Raw genomic sequence first — 22,346 nt, 5'->3', positions numbered from 1 at the left:
TATATAGTGTTTTTCTTCGCCGATTATTATTAGGTGGTACAGAATGAGAATGGGGGGGGGGTGCAGAATTGTCACCCATGGGCAATTCAAGATTTCCAAGGTCAAAGTTTATACAGGGGTCAAATTCAAAATTCAAATTCATTGGCTTAGGAAGATTTTCAACATTTGGGGACTGAAAATTGTTTGGTGGGCCACCCTGGGGTGCCTGAGGGGGGTTTTCCCCTGGGAGTCGGAAAATGCTGCAAAATATAGGTCACAAACACCCATTTCCCTCTATTTTCATCACAATTTTTTGACTTCACCTAGGATTATTGGGGGGGGGGGCTGAAAGGTATTCCAGCCCCGCACCAAAATTATTGAGGGGGTTGATGCCCCCGGTTCCTAATTTTTTTTTCTTCAAAATATGAATCGTCTCGTCAACAGAGCTCTACATGACTAACCAGCATGTCCAGTATAATATATCTCTTACTTTTCCTATTATTTCTTCGACTGGATTAATCATAATAAGGAATGACACAAACAAAACACACAAGTGTGGTATTATCATTTATAATATTATAAATCAATATTTACATAACAAAAAACTATGACAACAGTGGATAAAAAGTACAATCTTAGAACATGTTATTTGTACCAAAAATAATGTCAGCCAAATACCCTGATATATGAAGTCTCGAAAATAACATTTAATTGGACAATGCATTTAACCCGGACTTTAATGGGTTATGTGACATACCGTGCTTAAAACTACTAGTATAGTAGACATCGGCCATTGGTTTGGAAATAGTTTCAATATAGTATAAAAATCTATGGGACAAAATTATGCAACAAATCTCAAAGTAATACTGCAAAATATTTTCTGTAATAAAATTTTAACTTGTGCTGACATATAAAAATGGATGGAAAAGATGAAATGATTATTTCTCCTAAAAGTTGGTATTCCTTTTAATATCAATAACAAAAGAACATTAAGGCCGTATCTGTAATTGTATTCATGACTTTATGTATATAAATACATTTGTAACATGAGCTAAAAACTTGGCACTTAAAAAACCGAAGGCCATGGACATTTGGTAAAATATCATAATAAAAATGAAATAGGCTATTGGTTAAAATTTACACCAATATTAAGGCTATTGCGTGGTTTCACATTATATTAGATAATGTGTCTCATATGCACTTACGTAAAACAACTGCCATTAATCTCGTTATTTCCATCCTAAAATGACATATGCTTCAAATGCGTTTAGCTGGCAAAATGTCTGAATCAGTGATCAAACGCCATTTTGATTTCGACTTTACTTACTTGAGTACGTTCAATAAAAAAAATAAAGCATTTTAAACAAACACAAATTTAAGGAACAAATACCGTAGTATAGGATACGAAATTCTCGAAATTTTGATTATATGAACATCAACACAAAACATGACAAAATAATCTGTGATATAATTGCTTATAAAGTCATGACTGTTCAACTTTTGAACAACGTATCTCTGGTCTGTTAACAATGAAAAGTTTGCGAAATGCCATTCTAAAATTTACTTCAACTTTTTTATTATTCATAATTTGTTCGTTCATTGTAGGGAGTTTCACACTATAGTTGTTTTGATTATCCTCTAGACGACGAAGTAAACTGCATTACACAAACTCTCTATTGTCAAAATACTCAAACATTAATTCACCCTTGATGATATAAAACAAGATACCTTTGTCATCTATTTGTTTAAAACACAATATAAGACATTCGATATGTTCCAGTACGATTCAATTCTAAATTGTGGATTCTTATACAGTGTAAGTTAGAAATCAGTTAGGCACCATCTTGCACGTTTTTATTTCGAGTATAAAGCCACGATATCAAATCTGACATTAAAATCTACGGTACCAACAAAATATTTACAATTTTCATTTCTATAAATTACAAAAGTTACAAACATAAAATCCTTCTTTTTTATAAACTGCAATATTATACAAAGTACCTAAATATACAGACGAGGCACGGTCTTGGCCTTTGGCAACAGACAAACACAGGCACGATTTTTTTTACCACAACAGTTCAATAATTAATCGTGCCAATTCAAAAGACGATAACTCTGAAACTCTCTAAACGTTCAATTATAATATATAATGGAATTCTGTCGTGATTGCATAGTAGCCACCCGATGCAGATGAAGACATCAGTCTCCTACTAAAGTGATAACATTAAGCACTGTACACCATATCTCAAAGTGCTAATATTGAGCACTTTAGTGCAGAGTGATAGTGGTGTTGCCGGGGTCTTCAGGAAACCAACACAGCCGACGTCTATATCTGCATGTGTTGGCTACTGTGCAATATCTCCAAATGTGGATATCCAGCGCAGACCCGGGACATCCAATGGTTGTTGATGAGTTCGTAAGATATTGGCGTTTCATATTCCTACTTGATATAATTACCCGTACATACTAACTTACCTTAATACTACTAAGCCCTTTTCAGAACCGAGTTGTTAATATTATGATGAAGTATTGATAATCATTATCATTTTGTCATATTCTTAATGTCATAACTATATATTTTTCATTTGCTTTCAATCAAAAGAATGCGTCAACTTTACATGTATCTTAAAATACTTGCAATAAAATATTTCACTTATAATAGACTTATGAAGTTACGCCAAGAACGTCATTAGAAAACGGTTTTGCCATGCTAAGCATTGTTCCGTTCTTGTACGGAACATATAGAACGGGGATATCATTCAAATTCGCTTGTTTTGTATAAAAATACCACAAAACGATAAGATAGATAGTTCATTCTATAACGAAACGGATTTCAGCCAACAGAATACTCTCCAAACCTCTACATTTGCTAAGTTACGCCAAGAACGTCATTAGAAAACGGTTTTGCCATGCTAAGCATTGTTCCGTTCTTGTACGGAACATATAGAATGGGGATATCATTCAAATTCGCTTGTTTTGTATAAAAATACCACAAAACGATAAGATAGATAGTTCATTCTATAACGAAACGGATTTCAGCCAACAGAATACTCTCCAAACCTCTACATTTGTCAGCCTATATATTTAATATATTGTTTGTATAAAAATAAACAGTTGCTGCATTTACTTGTATTCGGCCACTTTTACATATTTGGTTCATGAATTCTTAAACATACAACATGATATATATGGACGAAGTCGAACAAAGACCCTTTATAAACTCGTGCTTCCAGCTAATGTACAAAATGTAGCAAGTAGACCTCATTATTTTAAAGGATTGTTCAGTCCTGATATTCACTCCAAGATGGATTTAACTTTTTTGAAAAACTAATATTCGTACAATGACAAAAATATGCGATTTCCAGAAAACCTCCCAATAGATCTTGCCTGCGTTTGATGTAAATAAGGCCACTTCATTTCATAAAAATATTTCTGAAGAATTTGTTTCTTCTTATCTATGTAGATTTTTGGTCAGTATTACATCTTTGAGTCATTTGAATAACTTCAAACCTTAATAATGAAATAGATAACATTGTCACGTCAACAGTCACGTCTGTGATAGTGTTGAGGATTAAGGATGACGAGAAATCGTGAATAGTGTTCAATTTTCACCGAAGTACTCTTAGCTATACTTTGTACTCAATCCAGTCAAACGGATCCGAGGACAGTGGCAATGTTGTAAAAGCAATCAGAAACGGATCGCTCTGCATAGTACTTGTATATTGAGAATCTGAATCTGCTTGTAGCCACGTGTATTGCATCTCATATTATTTTATGAACAATTGACTAAAAACACAGCTTCAAAATAATTATATCTGCGCTTTGGAAAAAATGGACATCGTTTCAACCCATTCATATCAAGGTGTAATGTTAACTTAAAAAGTCCTCATTTTATTAAAAAAAATCATATGAAGTACTCATGACGTTCTTTATACGTTGAGTCTAATGATTGTATCGAGGGCGGATCTGGATCGCTAAATGTGCTATGTGTCGCAGGTGGGCGAAGACCTGCTGATGGTGGAAGAATGGGTTGTGAATATTGTGTGTGTGAGTTACTAATACTACTACCAGCATGGCTGTTCTGAGAATGAAGCTGATGGGTGCCATTCGACATAGCATATGGTGTTTCTTTCTCCAGTTGTGTCTCAAGTTCTGCTTTGAGATTTGTAAATGTGCTTCCATTGGTAACATTGGTGTTACCCCAAGAACTTTGGCTGCCATTGTGATCAGTGAACCCGCCATTGTGATCAGTGAACCCGCCGTTGTTATCATTATATCCAGTGTTCATGGCGCCAAAATTTGGAGTGAGGTAGTAGTCATCCCGCATGAGATTATCACCACTGCCGGCCAATGGTGGCTGTGCCTCAAAGGCGGCATTCATTCGCAATGTGGAAACCTCGCTCTGCTGTCCATCTCTGACATGGTTTCCACTGACAGAGTACGAATTCACAGTTGTTGCACCATTGGCATTGGCGTTATTAAGGATATTATTCCTTGATCCTCTAACGGAATTCTTAGATCCTCTCAAAAGAGAATTGCGTGATCCGCGGAGGGATCGTCGACTTCCGCGAAGAGAGCCTGCTCGTGAACCAGCTCGAGATCCGGTGACAACATACGTGCCCGTTTTCCTATCGACGCGACCTTTCTTGAAGCCTTTCCTCAGCTTGGCAAAGTTGGCCGTCAAATTGATAAGGTAAAAGAGCTAAAATAAAGAAGAAAATTAATAAATAAATAGTAGCCAACAATATTACAGAGAAACTGACCAGGTAACAATTTTAAATGATGAATGGGGAGCAAAGAAAATTTGGCTAGGTTTTACAATATAGGTAGACCCTACGCCACCCACGCATACCAAATTCTTTAAGTTGCGCCCAAAATTTGAATCAAGGAATCTATGAAGGAATTCAAACATTGTATTCGCAATGCGATATTATGTGCTACCTTAAAACTGCTAATCTGAACTTAAATATAGATCCTTAAATCTGTCAAAAACTCCGGTAAGTGTCAACTTAAAAAAAGACCTAACAAGAACCCTGCACAAATAAACAGAAAGTCACAAAACAATACTCACCACTGCAAATAATGTAAGTAGAGCTCCTCCAAAACATGCGCACCAATACCACAGCACCCACTAGAGAAAGATAACAACCAAAGATTATGTTTCGCCTATATATCTGCGAATGTTGATACGTACGTACGTACATGTATTTCTGTACATTATTTATATTAACATTTTCGACAAGAACCACCGATCCAACAATATATGTCGTCATTATCGTTGCATAACATTATTTTGCTAAAAAAAAATTTTTTGATATATTCATGAATCATGAATCATTGGTGAAAATAACATTCCAACATTCCCTTTCAAATTACTTTTAACTGGTCATCACTCATCACTGATGATATTTTATCAAGATCTGCTTGTCAATTTGACACATGATGCAGCAAGCAGGTTGTTCTCAATCATGATGGACATCAGGTTCAGTATTCCCTATATGTTTTCCTGTTAGACTTTGAGCCAATCTGAGGAAAGCTTGACATCTCAGAAGGGTGAATCCAGGCCAGGGCATGCAGCCCTCGCGAAAGGTCCTGGATTTTAATCTCTTGAAATCTTTGCACTTTCTTTCTGTGATTTGCATATCACCATTTCATAACAAAATGTCGGGTCGAAACAAAAAGAGAGAAATGGTTCTGCTTAATTTGGCTCCGTCAACGTGGTTATAAATGTGTTGTCCAACAATTATTGAACACAGTAAGGAACACAGTCATAATCAGTCACTTTTTATAGCAACAATGTCCTTTGATACGAGTAGGATAAAAACAATCGAACAAACTTACGCTTTCGTAACAAATTTCCCTAACTGCTGAGCCACAAACAAAATTATCTGGGTCCACAGTGGACGCGTCCACTAGACCTGTGAATAACAAATAACATGTATGAAACGTGTAATTGGCTTTAACGGAGTAAATGAATTCTTATATTTTACAGTTATCTGTGTATCTATCGGATACTAGTATCTTCAATTTGTATATAGCGTCGTCCATGCAGTTTAAATTGAACATCACAACATGGTGCTGCTAGCTCCAAAGCAGGGTTTTACCATTAACCCTAGTACATCATATGTGGATTATATAATGCAAATCAAACTGGGTTAAGTTTATCCCCAGTGATACATCCAAACGGCCATGTCTTTTTTAAAGACAGCTCTTGTTTGTTTATTTGTTTGTGGCGTTTTGTCATCATGGTTCATTACTTTGGTATACAAATGTTAAAAGGAAGAGCAACTTTTGAAGTTTTCACAAGAATCAAATTTGATACTATACAATGTTATATAGCAATTGCAATCAGATAATTTTTTATAGGCGAATACAAATCAACCCTTGAAACAGTGTGTTATTTATATTCGACCCTTACAAATAACCGAAAATAGCTTCTGACCCCCTCAAACGAAGCCCCACATCTTATACAGGACATTTGACTTGGTATTTCTTTGTTTTCAAATTTTCGAGTCTCCTAATTGACAATTTCATACCCTGAAATGAATTAGAGACCACATTGACATGGAACCTTTACATATATTTTTTAATTTGACTGGTAACATACCCCACTGTCGTAGATCCAAACAAACTGTGTCTTCATTCACTATGATATTTGGCCTTTCATTATGAGCCAGGAGTTCGTCACTTGGGTGATAGACTTTACAAATGCCACGGTTCTGTACCACGAAGAACATGAGAGGTGCTAACGTAAGGAAACACTCCGCCAACCACAGGATGAACATGAAGAATGCAACTATCATAAACTGCGAAAAGGGTAAAATACGATAAAGAAAAATGTTAAGACAATTCCCAAAAAGCAAATTTGAATCAAATTAATACTCTTAAAAAATGAAAATGTTTTGAACTATTTGTGCTTTCTAATGTTATCTTGAAGTAATGGAACTTTGATCATATTGGTTCGTTCTCTCTCCCTTCCTCCTCTCTCCTTCTCAAGCAATACATGTTTTGAGTAAGGATATGTGGAGATATATGTTACTTTTTATTATATAACATTAACCATCAGTCACACACTGATGATTGATAAGGCCAAAAAAATGTTTGCTTGCCCTCCAGTGGGATTTTGGGGTGGGTCGGTCGGTCGGTCGGATTTTTTTTAAGACTCACTACTGTATAGGCCTGTATGCAATGATCATTAATTATGTGGAAAGATTAAATACTTCACTTCAGACCTTCAATACGCAAGATAAACCATGAAAATGGATTCAATTAGAACAACTGCATACTTCCAAGTTTATTGGAAACATTGATGCAGGAATGGACAGGGCCGACCCTGATTTTGGCCAATATTGGGTCGGTCGGTGGCTGGAAGGCAAGCACACACTTTTTTGGCTTTATTTTGAGAGTGGTGCATACTGACGGAATAAAGCGTAGCTCGTGAGTGGCATACCTTATTGCTAACCCCTAGAGCCCTAGAGAATATTCATTTGTTAAATATTTTGTATATTGTGAATTTAATTTGTTGTTTCTTACCACTCCAGTTTGGCATCTTCCAGTGGCGCGGTTTTTGAATTTACACATGCGTTCTTTCCTTGTGGAACCAGTACCAAGGAAGCCCATTGCCAGGAGTATAATGCCTAACAGGACCATCACCACCAACTGCACGTATATTGCCCATTTTATATAGCCGTTCCTGAATAATGAAAACAACAATATTGACGTTAACAAGAAAGTCAGCCATGCATAAGTCATTCAAATTGTCATTTGGTATTTTTGAAATGACAAATTTGGCAAAAAACAAAGAAAACAGCAGTACTGACTAAGTTGAAGCCCCATTCAAATACATATAGATACTGTCAATATCTAAATTACAGATTTGTGTAAAAATGTCTTATTTTGTCTTAAATACACGGCTTTTGGCTGAACCACTCGCAGGCTATGTTAGCACATCTATGACAATGTCAAAGGTACCAAAATCTGAATTTTGATGATTTTTACGATCGTCCGGATGAGCAAATCACTGAATGTGCCTTTAAATGTTATTAAAAAACGCTTGAAAATATTTTTGTGTTTGCTGGGATTTAGTTAGGCCTATATATGATTATAATATTTATTTGTTTCAATTATTACATTATTTTAAAAAAAAAACATTTATCTATTTATTTATCCCATCCTTACCAATTATTGAAAACACCAAACGCATTTGACGAGATAAAAAGAACGACGGTCTCTTCCCCTGCCAAGATGGCGCCCGTGCTGAATACAACCAGACCAATCACGAAGACTATCGTCGTGATGATGCTTGGACATGGACATCGTAGACAACATGTCCTACATGGTCCGGGCACTGCAAGGTAGACAGGAAGAAAATGTAATAACAAAATTAATGATTTTATAACAATAATAATTATATAACATTGAAAAGTTTTCCTGTAAGCTGAAATGAAAAATAGATTATAATCAGATGCATTTTCCAAACGCATCTTATATGGTAAATTAGGGCCTTAAAGGAGTATTTCGTGATCCTAGCATCCTCTATTTATGTCATTTTTCATTAGATATCCACGAAAAAAACCTATTCACAAAATTTCAGTTGATTCCGATTTTGCGTTCGCGAGTTATGCATGATTATGTGTATTACACTGCTCCATAGACAATGCGTTGTAATTTCGTTCTGGTGCACCAGAACAAAATTCAAATTTCACAATATCTTTGCTAAACGAATTTTATCTGCAAGAAATATTTTGTACATAAACATTATGTAGCCAGAGGTTTCCAGTGATATAAAAATCTCAACTTTTTTGAGATAAGTGGGGGATGAGGCTGTGGATCACGCAATGCCCTTTTAAAAGCAAATTACTTCCGTTTTTTCTAGACTCTCATCTCCAGCAATGAACTTACTTCTGCTCTTAGACCTGTTATTATTAACGTACAATGTAGCTTGTTTCGAACATATTACAAATGTAAGCCCCCCTATATGATAATGAATTTATGATCAAATTTGCTGCGGTAATTTGTGAAACAACACTACAGACGATATGTTTAATATTGCAGCTTCGGTGCTGGATTATATGGGGAGCATTATCATGGTTATGATACACAATATATGTAATTATGTAATACATTATGTAACGTCTTGTACCCCCCCCCCACACACCCCCACACACACCCCTCTATATCAAACATACACCACGTACACCCACCCAACAAACATAAAACCTTTTGACAGAAATGTCAGGTTTATATAAATGGTGCAAAGGATTTTAAAACGTTTTAATAACATTCAAAAATATTTTCCTGTGTGTAAGGGAGTGTTCATAAATACTTTGGTAGGGGGGGCTGGAAAATATGTAGGGGGGGTCATAAAATTTTAGGAGTTCTGAAGAGGGGGGGTAAAAAGTTTTGGGTGTATGAACAGGGGGGTTAAAAAGTTTTTGGGCACGTAGAGGGGGGGGTGTAAAACTTTAGCAACATTAGTCCTGAAGCAAAAATATAAAATAGCCTGAAATTTTTTTCGCGCTACGCGCGCAAATGTTCCCTAAAACCAGAACAAAAGTTCATTCCAGATAAGGGCATTTGATCAGGTCCTCTATGTATTTTGAAAAGTCATTCAATATAAGTATCAAGTGTTAAAAATTGTCTTGTTGTCTATAACTTAATTTTGAGGTTTGTGTCAGTTCCTTCTGATCTGCTCTTTTAATCACCAAAAGACTGCAATAACTTTGTTCTTCTTTAGTGTTGACAATTTTACAATAATGTTTCATGCAGTACAGATTATTAATTTATTATCAACTAAATCATGTTGCTTTACAATTATAGGCGGAGGAATCTTGGAGAACCGGGGTACACGTTTCCACCCCCTAATTTTTCCATGGGGGACATCCCCCTAAAGATTCTAGTAGGAGGAAAAAAAAAACAATAACTGCCCTATGCAACTTTTTTAGCACATCGAAAAGCACCGTGTTTTGGGCCCAAATAGGGTAAAATTGCACAATTTTGTGCTTCGCGATTACACGAACTGGCCCAGCAAATAGCAAAACACCCCATTTCGGCAGTAGCGTAGCCAGGGGGCAAGGGGGAAAGTGCCCCATGACAAAGATGAATGAAAATGAAAGATAAAATCTGGAGGGCAAAGGAAAAGAATAGTGGCAAGGAGCCCCTTTTCCACCCAAATTCACCCTGATCATGGGCCAAAATAGTGTAAAATACAAAACGTTTGCGCGCTGTATGTGCACATTGTCACAATAAAGGCATTTTCATCCCCATCATGGGCGAAAATAGTGTACAAATGAGGGGGGGGGAGGGTCAAAATAGTTTTGAACCTAATATGAGGGGGGGGTCAAAAAGTTTTAGGTCCATTAAGAGGGGGGTCAAAAAGTTTTGGGTTCGCGAAGAGGGGGGGTTAAAAAAATTTTCGACATGAAAAAAATATATTTTCCAGCCCCCCCCCCCACCAAAGTATTTATGAACACTCCCTAATCCTATCACGACTTTTGGTTCAAACAAATATCCAAATAATATTACCACCATCCACACACATAAAATGTTGTATGCAATGCGCTGCAATACAAAAGTGCCTGTAACGTAATTTGTGAACGGTGCGACCTAAGCGAACAGAGTGGCGAAGTACATGTTAGGTCACCAAAACCAATCCATTTACATGTTTGACTAAGTGGGGGTTCCCAATTTCTGAAAATTCATTTCATTCTTTGTCTTGAATAAACAAGGAAGTGGCTTCATGGTTCTTACTTTTATTTTAGTAATCTGGGATGGGTCATCATGGTTATAGCAATCTAGGATGGGTCATCATGGTTATAGTGTCACTTATATTAATTATATGCTCAAATCATAAAAAATAAAGCATTTATTTGTTTGTTTCTCTGTTTGCTTTGTTGCATCCCGATGATCGAACTTTTGTATCCATGACAAAATGTTGAGGTTAAGTATTAATTTAATGAGAGCAATTTAGATTTCACCTTCCAATTAATTAATGACAAACAACATGCACGCTGTCGCAATATCATTGAACCTGATCTCATTTACTGTCAAATTCAAATTCAACAACAGCAAAAGAGGAACATATCATCTGAGACTATTATACTTGAATAGTCTCAGATATCATTAAAGCTTATAAATGACGCAAATCACGTAATGTCAATGTTTTACTTGTATCACCATTTACGTGATCAGAAAGTTTTGGGGAACGACTGAGGCTATAGGATCTCAAACATATTTATAGCTCATATTGACACAAACAAGAGTACGCCCTAATATCAAGGTGGATTTCTAAAATTCATGAACATAAAAAGATAAACCTCAGTCTGGTTTGTTTGTTTGTGTTTTTTCCCCTGTTAATTCATTCATATTTTATACCAGCCTAGTACAACAAATACAATAATTACATGGTGAGTTGGTGACGATTACCTGTATGAAAAAAAAATCCACAATTTAAACAAAAAAATAACCAAATTTAATTTAATTTCGGTAATTTGTATCGAAATGTGCTGGTATGAGACTGATGAGAGAGCTATGACAGGTACAATGTGCAATTAAATTCCCCTCGCATTGGAGGGCAAACCACTCGATGATTGAAACCCAGACATCATGTTTACATATCTGATTTAAGATCAAGTTCAGAAACTATGACACTTCTAGTTCTATGATTTACTCCCATGATTCTGATTTTGTAAAATTCTAGCGGCTTTGTATTTTGTTCCGATTGTTGCTCCGAATCGTTCCATGCAACGAAAATGGCATTGTTTAATGTTTTATGTACTTTCGTCCAAGTTTCAATCGAACTTGATATAATAGATTTGTCACTGGTCATCCAATTAAAGATGATTTGGTGTGAATTTGCTTTCGGGGCACAATTAACCGGGCAATTAACGGAATACTTCGCATCACTCTTTCAATATAGTTGAATTCAATGAAGGTCTAGCATATTATAAAAATCTAGCATATTTTACTATTCAAATGGGTCCTGGTGTACACTCTAAATTTCAAGGATTTAAAATAAATCCCAAGGGACTGTAGTTAGGGACCAATCAAGTGCTAGATTTAAAATTGAATCTTAAAGATTTAAAATTAAATCTTTAAGATTTAAAATTCAAATCTATAAGATTAATTTTAAATCTAAAATTGATTGGTCCCCAACTACAGTCTTAAGGATTTATTTTTAAATCCTTGTAATTTAGAGTGTATGAGCCTTTATAATAGTTGAAACTACATTCTGTGTTGTATTGTGCGATTTAGTCGACATTTTATATTCTAAATTATCTATTTTGGATTCTTTGTAATAAAATAGCAACATTGCTACTGTTTTGTAAGCATGTAAATGAGCTTAATTGATCTTAAAAGAAGCGGTAAGAGTTTTTAAAATTAAAATTTCCTTGATGCCTTGAAGCATTCTTATTTATAGAGGTCAGTGATCATGGTCATTCCAATCCTACCGGTCAGTCGTGACCTGAGAATAAGGTCATCTCCCCAGGGTCACCTTTTCTGCCAGTCCGTCGTAAAAAGTTGTCTCATTTGTCACTAGATTGTAATCATAATCGACAGCACAATTACCACATGAATTACGATTCAATGTTTCGTATCTATCATTAGGGACGCACCATTAGATATTATCGGGGGGGGCTAGGGAGTTTGGGTCAGGCAGAAATTTTTTTTTTTTGGCCGCCGAAGGCGGCGAAATTTTTTTTTTTCGCTGGCTTTGGAGGCAAAATTTTTTTTCGCTGCCTTCGGCGCCGAAGTTGTATTTTTTCAATTTTAATGTATACCTTTATACAGAGCTGGGTAGGGGAAACTTTTTTTTTTTTCTTTTTTTTTTTTTTCATCAGTGAGGCAAATTTTTTTTTTTTACTCATCAGTGAGGCAAAACTTTTTTTTCAAAAACTCCCTAGCCCCCCCGATAATATCTAATGGTGCGTCCCTTAGATCGGGGTTCCCTGCAGTCTCTAGACTGACTGCTGGCTTGGTTGATGAATGATGGTGATGTTGATGGTCAAGATCAACAAACTACTGGGTAAATGACCAAATTGATGTTCTATCTTGTCATGGTCTAGGTTGTTGCCCTCATTTTATTGCATATGCATTGTCATCTAATGATCTATGATATAGGTGCCTATATACATTTATGATAATGTGGTTATTGTGGCGACCCGGTGTGGCGATATCAATAATTTATATGATGATATTCTATCGGTCTTGTTTTCGTCGAGAGACTAAAAGCTACTAAAGAGGGTCGAAGGGGTCGTATGATATGATTTTATCATTTCAGGAGAATTTTACTGAAATAAAGGTTTTCATCCAGTTGCGTATTTTACAGAAAGCTACAGAACATGCACCGTGCACCCCCAAGTTAATCCGTAATCTATACAATCCACTGCTACATGTATAATGTTATCGGGGTTATCGGGCAGTGCTGATTGATGGCAAATGTGATGAATGATGATGATGTTGATGGTCAAGATTAACACACTAATAAAATGACCAAAGTGTTTATGGTTAATATGTCCTATCATAGAGTCTTATCTTGTCATGGTCTAGGTTATTGCACCTATTTTATTGCATATCAATCTGCAGTCGTTTCCTATTTTTCGATGGTGATGTGATGATCGCGGGATACTGATGATTGACTGTTTTCTTTGGGTCTTCGTTGACATGGTTGAGGAGGGATTAGATAAAATATAAGGTGGGGTAGGAAGAACAGCATGGTCATAAGCTGATTATCATTTCAGGAAATTCTATATATCAAGTTGTGTATAGCACATACCTTTTTTATGCACAATCAATTAAAAGATGACAAGATGTATTATGGGCCTATATACCAAGTTGTCATCACTGTCTCTCTTTCTCATTATAGTGGACTAAAGCTATCGGACTTTAAATACCAGCCCCTTTATTAGGATTTCATTTTGCACCTTTAGAAAATGTTCCTTAGCATAATCTACACTACAGCACAAAACTCTATACAAATCTCCTGCTGCTTGTGAAATAACATCACCGGGGCATGAACTTGACATAGCAGGGTGATCAAAAAATTTGAATGCGATGCATTAATTGCTATGGAAGACTCTTATTTTATTTTTAGTGGACGAATGTTAACACTGGATGATGTCCATGATGTCTAAGTCACATCATAAAATTGCATCAAATTGCTATGTTTCTTAAAATGGCAGTAAATGGCTCTTGAGTAAAATTCGGTATCTTCGTGCGCTGAATAATATGCCAAAATTTTCAATTGCGATCTACTATTAAGTAAACTGCACGACTTGTGTAATGAATGATGGTGATGTTGATGGCGAAGATCAACATTATTTTGAACTAAATGAGTATGATGGTTATTACGTTCTATCTTGTCTGAGAAATATGAACCTGAGGTTTGCAATTCAAATTTACTTCAAATTCAAATGTATTAGCTAAAAGTATAATTCGTGCCACCACAGATATTGTGTTCCAATATCTGTGGTGCCACCCTATATTTTACCGTATAAAGCCAAAGGTGTCCTGGACTCCCATCCAAACTTTTCTCACTTGCTGGCTCGTGTAAATCACAACCGCCCTAAGGCAATGTCAAGGAACGTAGTTACAAGCCGACCACAACATTGATGAGATCGTTCCTCTTGGTGACAGGTAGCACGGTCAAATGTAAAGTGATTGAAAGTGATCTTGCTACCTGTGCCATTTTTCAGTATCTATGCATTTTTATATCATGCAGTTTCAAAAGTTTAAACATACATTGTATTATTAAAAATGTACATAATTTCGGGCCCTACATGTATACCAGTATTTTCTTGGTGCACTGTATATCTAGAATTCCACATAGATCATAATGTTTTGCAGAGTTTACTTGCCCTTATTTTCACATACCATTAGCTAAACCAATTCTATAATATGTTACCAATAAGCCTATGTTTCCGTTAGATGGACATTTTAATTTTGAAAAGACCATACAATGTATATGATACAGAACAAATTGTATAGCCCCTCTCGAAAACTAGTGCTTTGCATGCACAGGTAACATTTTGTGCCAATTTTATCACAAACTTGAATGAACCTTTTTATTTTACATGTAAAGTCTATGGAGATAAAGATTAGAAAAGGTTGGAAAGGCAATTTTAGGCACTTAAAGGTGTATAAAAAGAGAACCTCATACAATCAAACAGTGTAACAAAATTCGCATCGAAGTTGAGCATGTAAAGGTAAAAACAATTGAGCAATTTGGTGCATCCGCGTTTGTTTGAAAACTAAACCTAAAATTAGCTCATTGCCCATCGGGTTTAACGTTTAATTCCCAGACATAGCAATGCCGAATATTCAACGTGAACAATTTTAGGATTATTTTTGGAAGATTTAACATTTTTGGCTGCAAGCGATGGGACTTTCTCATATATAATCTTGTGAATAAATAATGTATTGTGGGATTTAAGAAAGAAGGGTTTAGGACATCATCAGGGTTGGTGTGTGTATTTGCTTGTTCTTGCATGGTGTAGAATTTGTGTCAATTTTGGACCCAAAGAAAAATATTATGGAACATAAATATAACTCAAGTAGGCCTACCGTAAATAATGTTGCGTGTAAATATAATCTCGCGGCGCATCTTCTTTAACTTTTTAGTCTTCTTTATCAGTCGTTTATTTTTAAAACTTGGTGCGTGGATGATGGATGTGGGTGTGTAGGGTGGGGGGTGTGTGTGCAATGCATGCGCATGATTGAATGCGAAAATTAAACAACTTTACCATTCTTGTAAAGTTGTATGACATTTGCCTTTCTATCGTAATATAAACAAGGGGGACAGCTGTATTTACGTACTTCCGAAGCTAAATGTTTATACCAAGTTCAGCGCAGCAGAAAATTGGCTCTGTTGTCTTTTAATACAAAATATTATGCATTCTATTCTACTGTGCAGCAATATACGATGGATAGATAAAAAATGACATGAAAGAAAAGGGTTGTGCTTTCGTAACCAGGCCCGAAACTTCTGTGACAAATTGATCATTCGAGCAAAATGAATGGGTCTACAAAAACAAAGGTATATACCACAAAGTGACAATCACGGTATATTTAAAAAATAATATTGGTGACATGAAATACGTGTGGTTAATTAGGTCATTAGTCCCTACTAAAAAGTATACTTTTCCCACAAAAAAACCCAAAACAGCTTACTATATTCATGAATTTGAACATTTTTTTCTGTAGACAAAAATGTTCAAGTTTATGGTATCGGCGACACAGGTGCATTTAAAACACAGGGTGCCATACACACCAGGATAATATACGATGCACTTGGGTTTTCTTGTGTTTAGAGGTCAAGACTAGAGTAAACCAAAAGCATAAAATTACATCGATTTAGATACTGCATTGTGCACTGTGAACATATGTTAATTTGGGTGGATTGAGGCTGGGAAAATAAGAAGAGCTTTTATATTAGATTAGGACAATGTAGGCCTACAACCCGGGGATGCACATGAAATATTGAGAAAACTTAATTCGATATTCTTCACCGGTGCCAATATTAGTTAGACATACATGTATAATACAAGCTAATACATGTAGCTTTAAGGGAACTAATATCAACGTTTGCGCAGTATTTTTTGTGGGACATTAAAGCCGGGAACATGAGAGCATATCAGACATCGAATTGCATTCTGAATACTATGAATGTCCTGATATCAAATAATTTAGATTTTTTTAAATTCGTGATATTATACAAATTTCATGGCAAATTATTAAAAATTGACACTTAAAAAAAATTGATATTAAACAGTCCTCGAAGTAAACTTTATAAATCTAATGTACTTAAAGTGCATGTAGCTGGGAGGAAAAGCCGTCCATCATTTGAAAATTTTGACATTTCGTATCAAAATAGCCTAGGCCTGGGGCCTATATATCAAAAATTAAAAAAACAAAAACAAAAAAACATAAATTTTAATAATTTGCCATAAAATTTGTAGGCCTATATATATCGCACATTTCAAAAAATCAAAATTATTTGATATCAGAAGGACATTCCTCGTATTCAAAATGCATTTCAATATGTCTGATATGCTCTCACATGTCTCATGTCCCACAAAAAATACTGTGCAAACGTTGCTATCCGTTCCCTTAATTGAACCAGTTTCAAAATATCTATGCATTTAGTACTATGATGACTATATGTTGCTGGGCAGGAAAATCATCGTATGTAAATTAGGAAAAAAGAGAACAACATGTCAAATTTGAAGATTTCTCATTTATAACAACAACAAAAAAACATCTTTGAGCAGTTTGTGTGTCCCTTGCAAAATGACAATATCTTCATATTTGACATTTTGTACTGTTCCCCGTTTTACAATGTTTTACCAAATGAGTGAAAGTGACAAATTTACAACGACAATATGTAAAGTTCTCCTTCTCAAAAGTCAGTAACAGTACTGTATTTCTATAATATCTGACATTTAATTAGAATTCCGAATGAGCTTTAAGGCGTTTCCTATAAAAGGGAAAATACTCGTAAAACACGACTTGAAAACAAGAATGTGTTTCTGAAAACTAAATAAGCCTATTATAGGCCTACTTTCCATGCAACAACCAACCAATTATACTTTCTTTTTATAGAAACCAATTTCCCAAATTTAGATTTGACTTGAAACATTCCAATCCAGACCTGTATACGTGTCCATAATATTTGATTTTACTATAATTAGTTGAAGACCTACTTCCATCAAAATAAACAGAAATTGATCAATCACCAGAACTACCTCAACATCCAATTACTGTACAGACATGAACAGTATCACATTTTCAGTCTTTTTATAGTAACCCTTAATTGTCAAAAACGCCAAAAATAAATCGCACCAAACGCCACTCCCATAGCTTCCCTATTAGAAACACCTTAATTTCCAATTCTATAATCTAGATGCAAATAGTTAACCATACACAGCAAATACGTTTTAATACATTCAAAACATTTTTAGAAAACATTATGCAAAACATTTCAACATTTTTATAATCATAATGTTACATTGGTACTTGTTTGTTTGTTTTTTACATTGTTACCTAAGGTGTTGACAAAATATTTTGCAATTTACGTTTGACAAATCAGATTTTACAACCATATTTTGACATTTTTAAAATGCACTTGTAGTGTTTTTTCTTCAAATAAACCGTTTAAAACGTTTTCATGATCTTAATATGTAGAATGTAACACTCTGACAAAATGTGGTTAAAAAACCTTTTGACCAAAAGCAAAACACATATATAACGTTTAAAACTTGTTTGTGTTTACTATACGACACAACTGTCAAGAACATTGCAATTATTAAAACGAATACCAAATTATCAATCACCTTGTCCAATCACACTATCTTATTTGATCACTTGATTTGCTTAAATCACGTACATCCTAAAACAGTTTTGTCAGCTAGATTGGATTACCTCAACTAGTTTCCTTTACTGAATGAGGCTTAAATGATTTGGTTTATAGGAAGCTATAACGTGCTCATCATAATCTTATTTTCCCTCATTGTCCAACATAATTAAGTTTCCTTAAAGGTAACACCTGATATATATGATTATGAGGAAAAAACAATCCTGCACGTGTCACAAATAAGTAAAAATATATATATCATTTTGTGTCATGTATAAGCGCTGACTTGAAAATATTTTTAAACAGGTGTCCTATTGATGATGATATTTGTAAATAAATAGTTTGATTAGAAATTGATAATACCGTAATAATAATTCGGCATTCGTGAAAGTACAAAAATCAAATGAAAACTGTCCACGAAAGCTACTTTCATGAGTACATTGTTTTAGAACATTTAAAACTAAAATATATCTGTACGTCATGTATTTTGTACTTCATTGCAGTTAAAAGTTTATCAAACGTACACTTGAAAAACAGTGTTTAGAAATTAAACACTTCTCTAAACACAATTTTGCCTTCAATTTGTAAACACGTTTAGAAGCTAAGTTCATGTCAGGTGGTGGCCGCATTGCATTCTCTAAATTCAGTCAATTTTCATCGTCAACCGTGTTATTGAATGGGATTATTTTGAAATTTTAAAACGCTTGAAATATCACAAACAAATAGGCCTATGTTAATAAATAATACAAATACAAGCCAAAACCGTTGGGGTTCGATAATGAACCCCACAAAACTAACCAAGTATATTGAAAATACCATACGGCCGGGCGCTTTCACAAGTTGCCGGCTCGATCATGTCAGCCACCACCTGGTTCATGTGTCCATTTTGTCAATGATGGTGCTCAATTTCTAAAACATCTGACATCCATATTCTAAACATAACGTTTCTAAACACATTCTTTCCTTCACTTTCTAAACACTGTTTTGCAGTGTGTTTATTACATTTCTTGATTTTCATTAACACTCACCCCTTAAACACAAACCCCACACACACCCACCCCATACTTACTACACACACCTAGCTACACCCCTACACACATGTGCATGTTTAATAGGAATACTAGTATACACTGTACATGTACATTTCTATATATATATATATCCATATATATCCAGTTTGCTGGTACTGATGTAGCAAAAAATAACGATTGCAATGATATTTAATATCGTTACTCAATTTCAAATATTTCATTAATATCGGCGCATCATGCTTCAGCATAATTTGTTACCTTTGTTACAGAAGTACATGAGTAAACATTCAAATACCTTTCACACAATTCAGCATATATATTACAATAGGATAGCACAATACGCACCACTTCAAAATCCAATACTATTTACAAAATACAAACATAAAATATACTGAATCATACGTACTTGTATACGGCTCCTCCCAAAACACAGATTCTGCCATTGAAAATTCTGAGATCGACATGATGTACTGCTTATCAAATGTTCGAATATGATGAATGTATAAAATATTTCAAATTCCTTACAAAAATAATTCTCTCTATATGTAAAATAAGGCAAGAGAGAGCGAGTGTTTTGATTGTTATTTTCGCCGCACAGGTAACGTTGTATCTGTCGAATATACTACGACGTTATCTACATAACCGTAATCCTACATAATAGATCCATTTATCAGCCGCGTGTAGTGATGAAATTGATAGATGAAAAATGGCTTCATAGATGAAAAATTGCACCAAAATAAAACAAAATCTGCGATGACGATTGCTTTATTCCACCACTGCTCTTTTGAAAATGTAAATTTCGACTATTTGTGACCTCTGAACTCGTGGGACTATCATGGCGAGACAATAGTGAATTTTAGAAGTCGTTATTTATGCATGACGATATTGAATAGGAGCTATTGAATAGCTTACCGCATGCATGAATGGGGTACTCCGATACGTCATCGTTGAGTCAACCGATTGGATCGGTAATTCACACGCTATGCATCATGGGGAACTATTTTTTGGGACGCGGAATTGTGCAGTACCGCATGCGGTACTGCACACTTCCGTTTACAGTCCCGCATGCGGAACTGCACATCCCGACCTGCATTCCCGCATGCGGTAATGCAGGTCGGGATGTGCAGTACCGCATGCGGTACTGCAACATTTTTGGTGCATTTCCGCTAGGGGATGTGCAATATTTTTGATGTATTTCCGCGTGGGGAACTGCAACATTTTTGGTGTATTTCCGCCAGGGGATGTGCAATATTTTTGGTGTTTTTCCTCCGGGTTTTTCCGCATGGGGATGTGCAATATTTTTGGTGTATTTCCGCCAGGGGATGTGCAATATTTTTGGTGCATTTCCGTTAGGGGAACTGCAACATTTTTGGTGTTTATCCGCATGGGGATGTGCAATATTTTTGGTGCATTTCCGTTAGGGTATGTGCAATATTTTTGGTGCATTTCCGCTAGGGGATGTGCAATATTTTTGGTGTATTTCCGCCAGGGGATGTGCAATATTTTTGGTGTTTTTCCGCATGGGGATGTGCAATATTTTTGGTGTTTTTTTCCGCATGGGGATGTGCAATATTTTTGGTGCATTTCCGTTAGGGGATGTGCAATATTTGGTGTATTTCCGCGTGGGGAACTGCAATATTTTTGGTGCATTTCCGGCAGGGGATGTGCAATATTTTTGGTGTTTTTTCCGCATGGGGATGTGCAATATTTTGGTGTATTTCCGCGTGGGGAACTGCAAAATTTTTGGTGCATTTCCGCTAGGGGATTTGCAATATTTTGGGTGTTTTTCCGCATGGGGATGTGCAATATTTAAATTATATTAAATTACTATCCTCCGTAAATTGATTGATAATCGATCCACTTGAGAAATTCTCCGTTGGAACTTTAATAGAAAGTGGTCACAATGTCAAGTTGAATATATAATAGTCATCATTAAAGAGGCGTGTGAAATTGATTTTAATAAAATTAATTTTATACAATAACTATTACTATTAGCTAGGTTTCTATACTATGCCGACCTTTCGGACAAGACTTTGAAAGACTCTTTTAAATACAAAAATGCGACATAAATTGGGGTAAATGGAACGGTGGGGTAAATGGAACGCTGAGAATACAATTCCCTCAATCAAGAAAAAAATTGGGCAACATCATACCGACTGTTCCATTTACCCCAACGCCATACGTTCTGCTTTCGTTTCATACCCCAAGCGTGGGTTTACTCGGTATTTGAGTGGAAGAAAATCTCAAATGTTGTCACTGACCTTGAAGTGGTGCTACGGTTCAGTGAACATTACTAATTTAAGGGTATTGATTCGTAAATATTTAAATGTTGTGCTGAGAGTTGTCTTACAATATTGGCAATATGTTTGGTTTCTACAATAACATAAATGTTTTAAACAATAAAATAGCAGATTTTAATGATGACATTATGCAAATTAATATGCTAATTAGCTAATTAATTAGTTTGGTGTTCCATTTACCCCACAACAGATCCACTTGGGGTAAATGGAACACGGTTGTCTGACTTCAAATATATATAACATGTTAATATTTTTTTTACTAATTGGTTTAATTATTATGAAATTATATACTACAAATAACTAATTCATGGTAGATTAGGCCTCCTATTGATTTTTTAAAAATCTGAAAACCATTTTTTTTGTTATGTACCGAGAGAAAGTGTTTTTTTACATGGTATTTTGCCATGTTTATAAAAAAACATGAAAACAAAATTATTTTTGTTAATCTTTTGTTTAGTCACAAAATATATGTTAAATAAAATATTCTGATGTCTTTTCAATGTAAATATAGCTATGAATGTAGGCTCCTTGCAAGTAATGCCCCTTGTTCCAATTACCCAACCCACTGTTCCATTTACCCCAATTTGTTGGGGTAACTGGAACACCATGACCATGCATGTATTTGGACCGATACAAGAAACAAAGCCATAAAATGGGAGTTTATCTGTTAAAACAAGTTGTAAAAAC

At 35.3% G+C, this 22,346-nt stretch overlaps 1 protein-coding gene across 1 annotated transcript; it reads right to left on the bottom strand.

The window, feature by feature from the left end:
• Positions 1–579: 579 nt before the first annotated feature.
• On the bottom strand, positions 580–20,293 carry LOC140161131 (uncharacterized). The gene is made up of 7 exons (XM_072184559.1): positions 19,766–20,293; positions 8,158–8,326; positions 7,513–7,672; positions 6,587–6,785; positions 5,821–5,897; positions 5,051–5,110; positions 580–4,681 (listed from the first exon to the last, which is right to left on the bottom strand). The coding sequence occupies exons 1-7, from the start codon at positions 19,821–19,823 to the stop codon at positions 3,884–3,886; spliced, it is 1,521 nt and encodes a 506-aa protein (XP_072040660.1). The 5' UTR covers positions 19,824–20,293; the 3' UTR covers positions 580–3,883.
• Positions 20,294–22,346: the final 2,053 nt, after the last annotated feature.

The sequence above is a fragment of the Amphiura filiformis genome, chromosome 9 (assembly GCF_039555335.1).
Source record: "Amphiura filiformis chromosome 9, Afil_fr2py, whole genome shotgun sequence".
In the NCBI taxonomy this organism is placed as follows: Eukaryota; Metazoa; Echinodermata; class Ophiuroidea; order Amphilepidida; family Amphiuridae; genus Amphiura; species Amphiura filiformis.
The sequence above is the reverse complement of the archived record's forward strand: the minus strand, read 5'-3'. Positions and strand labels throughout refer to the sequence as shown.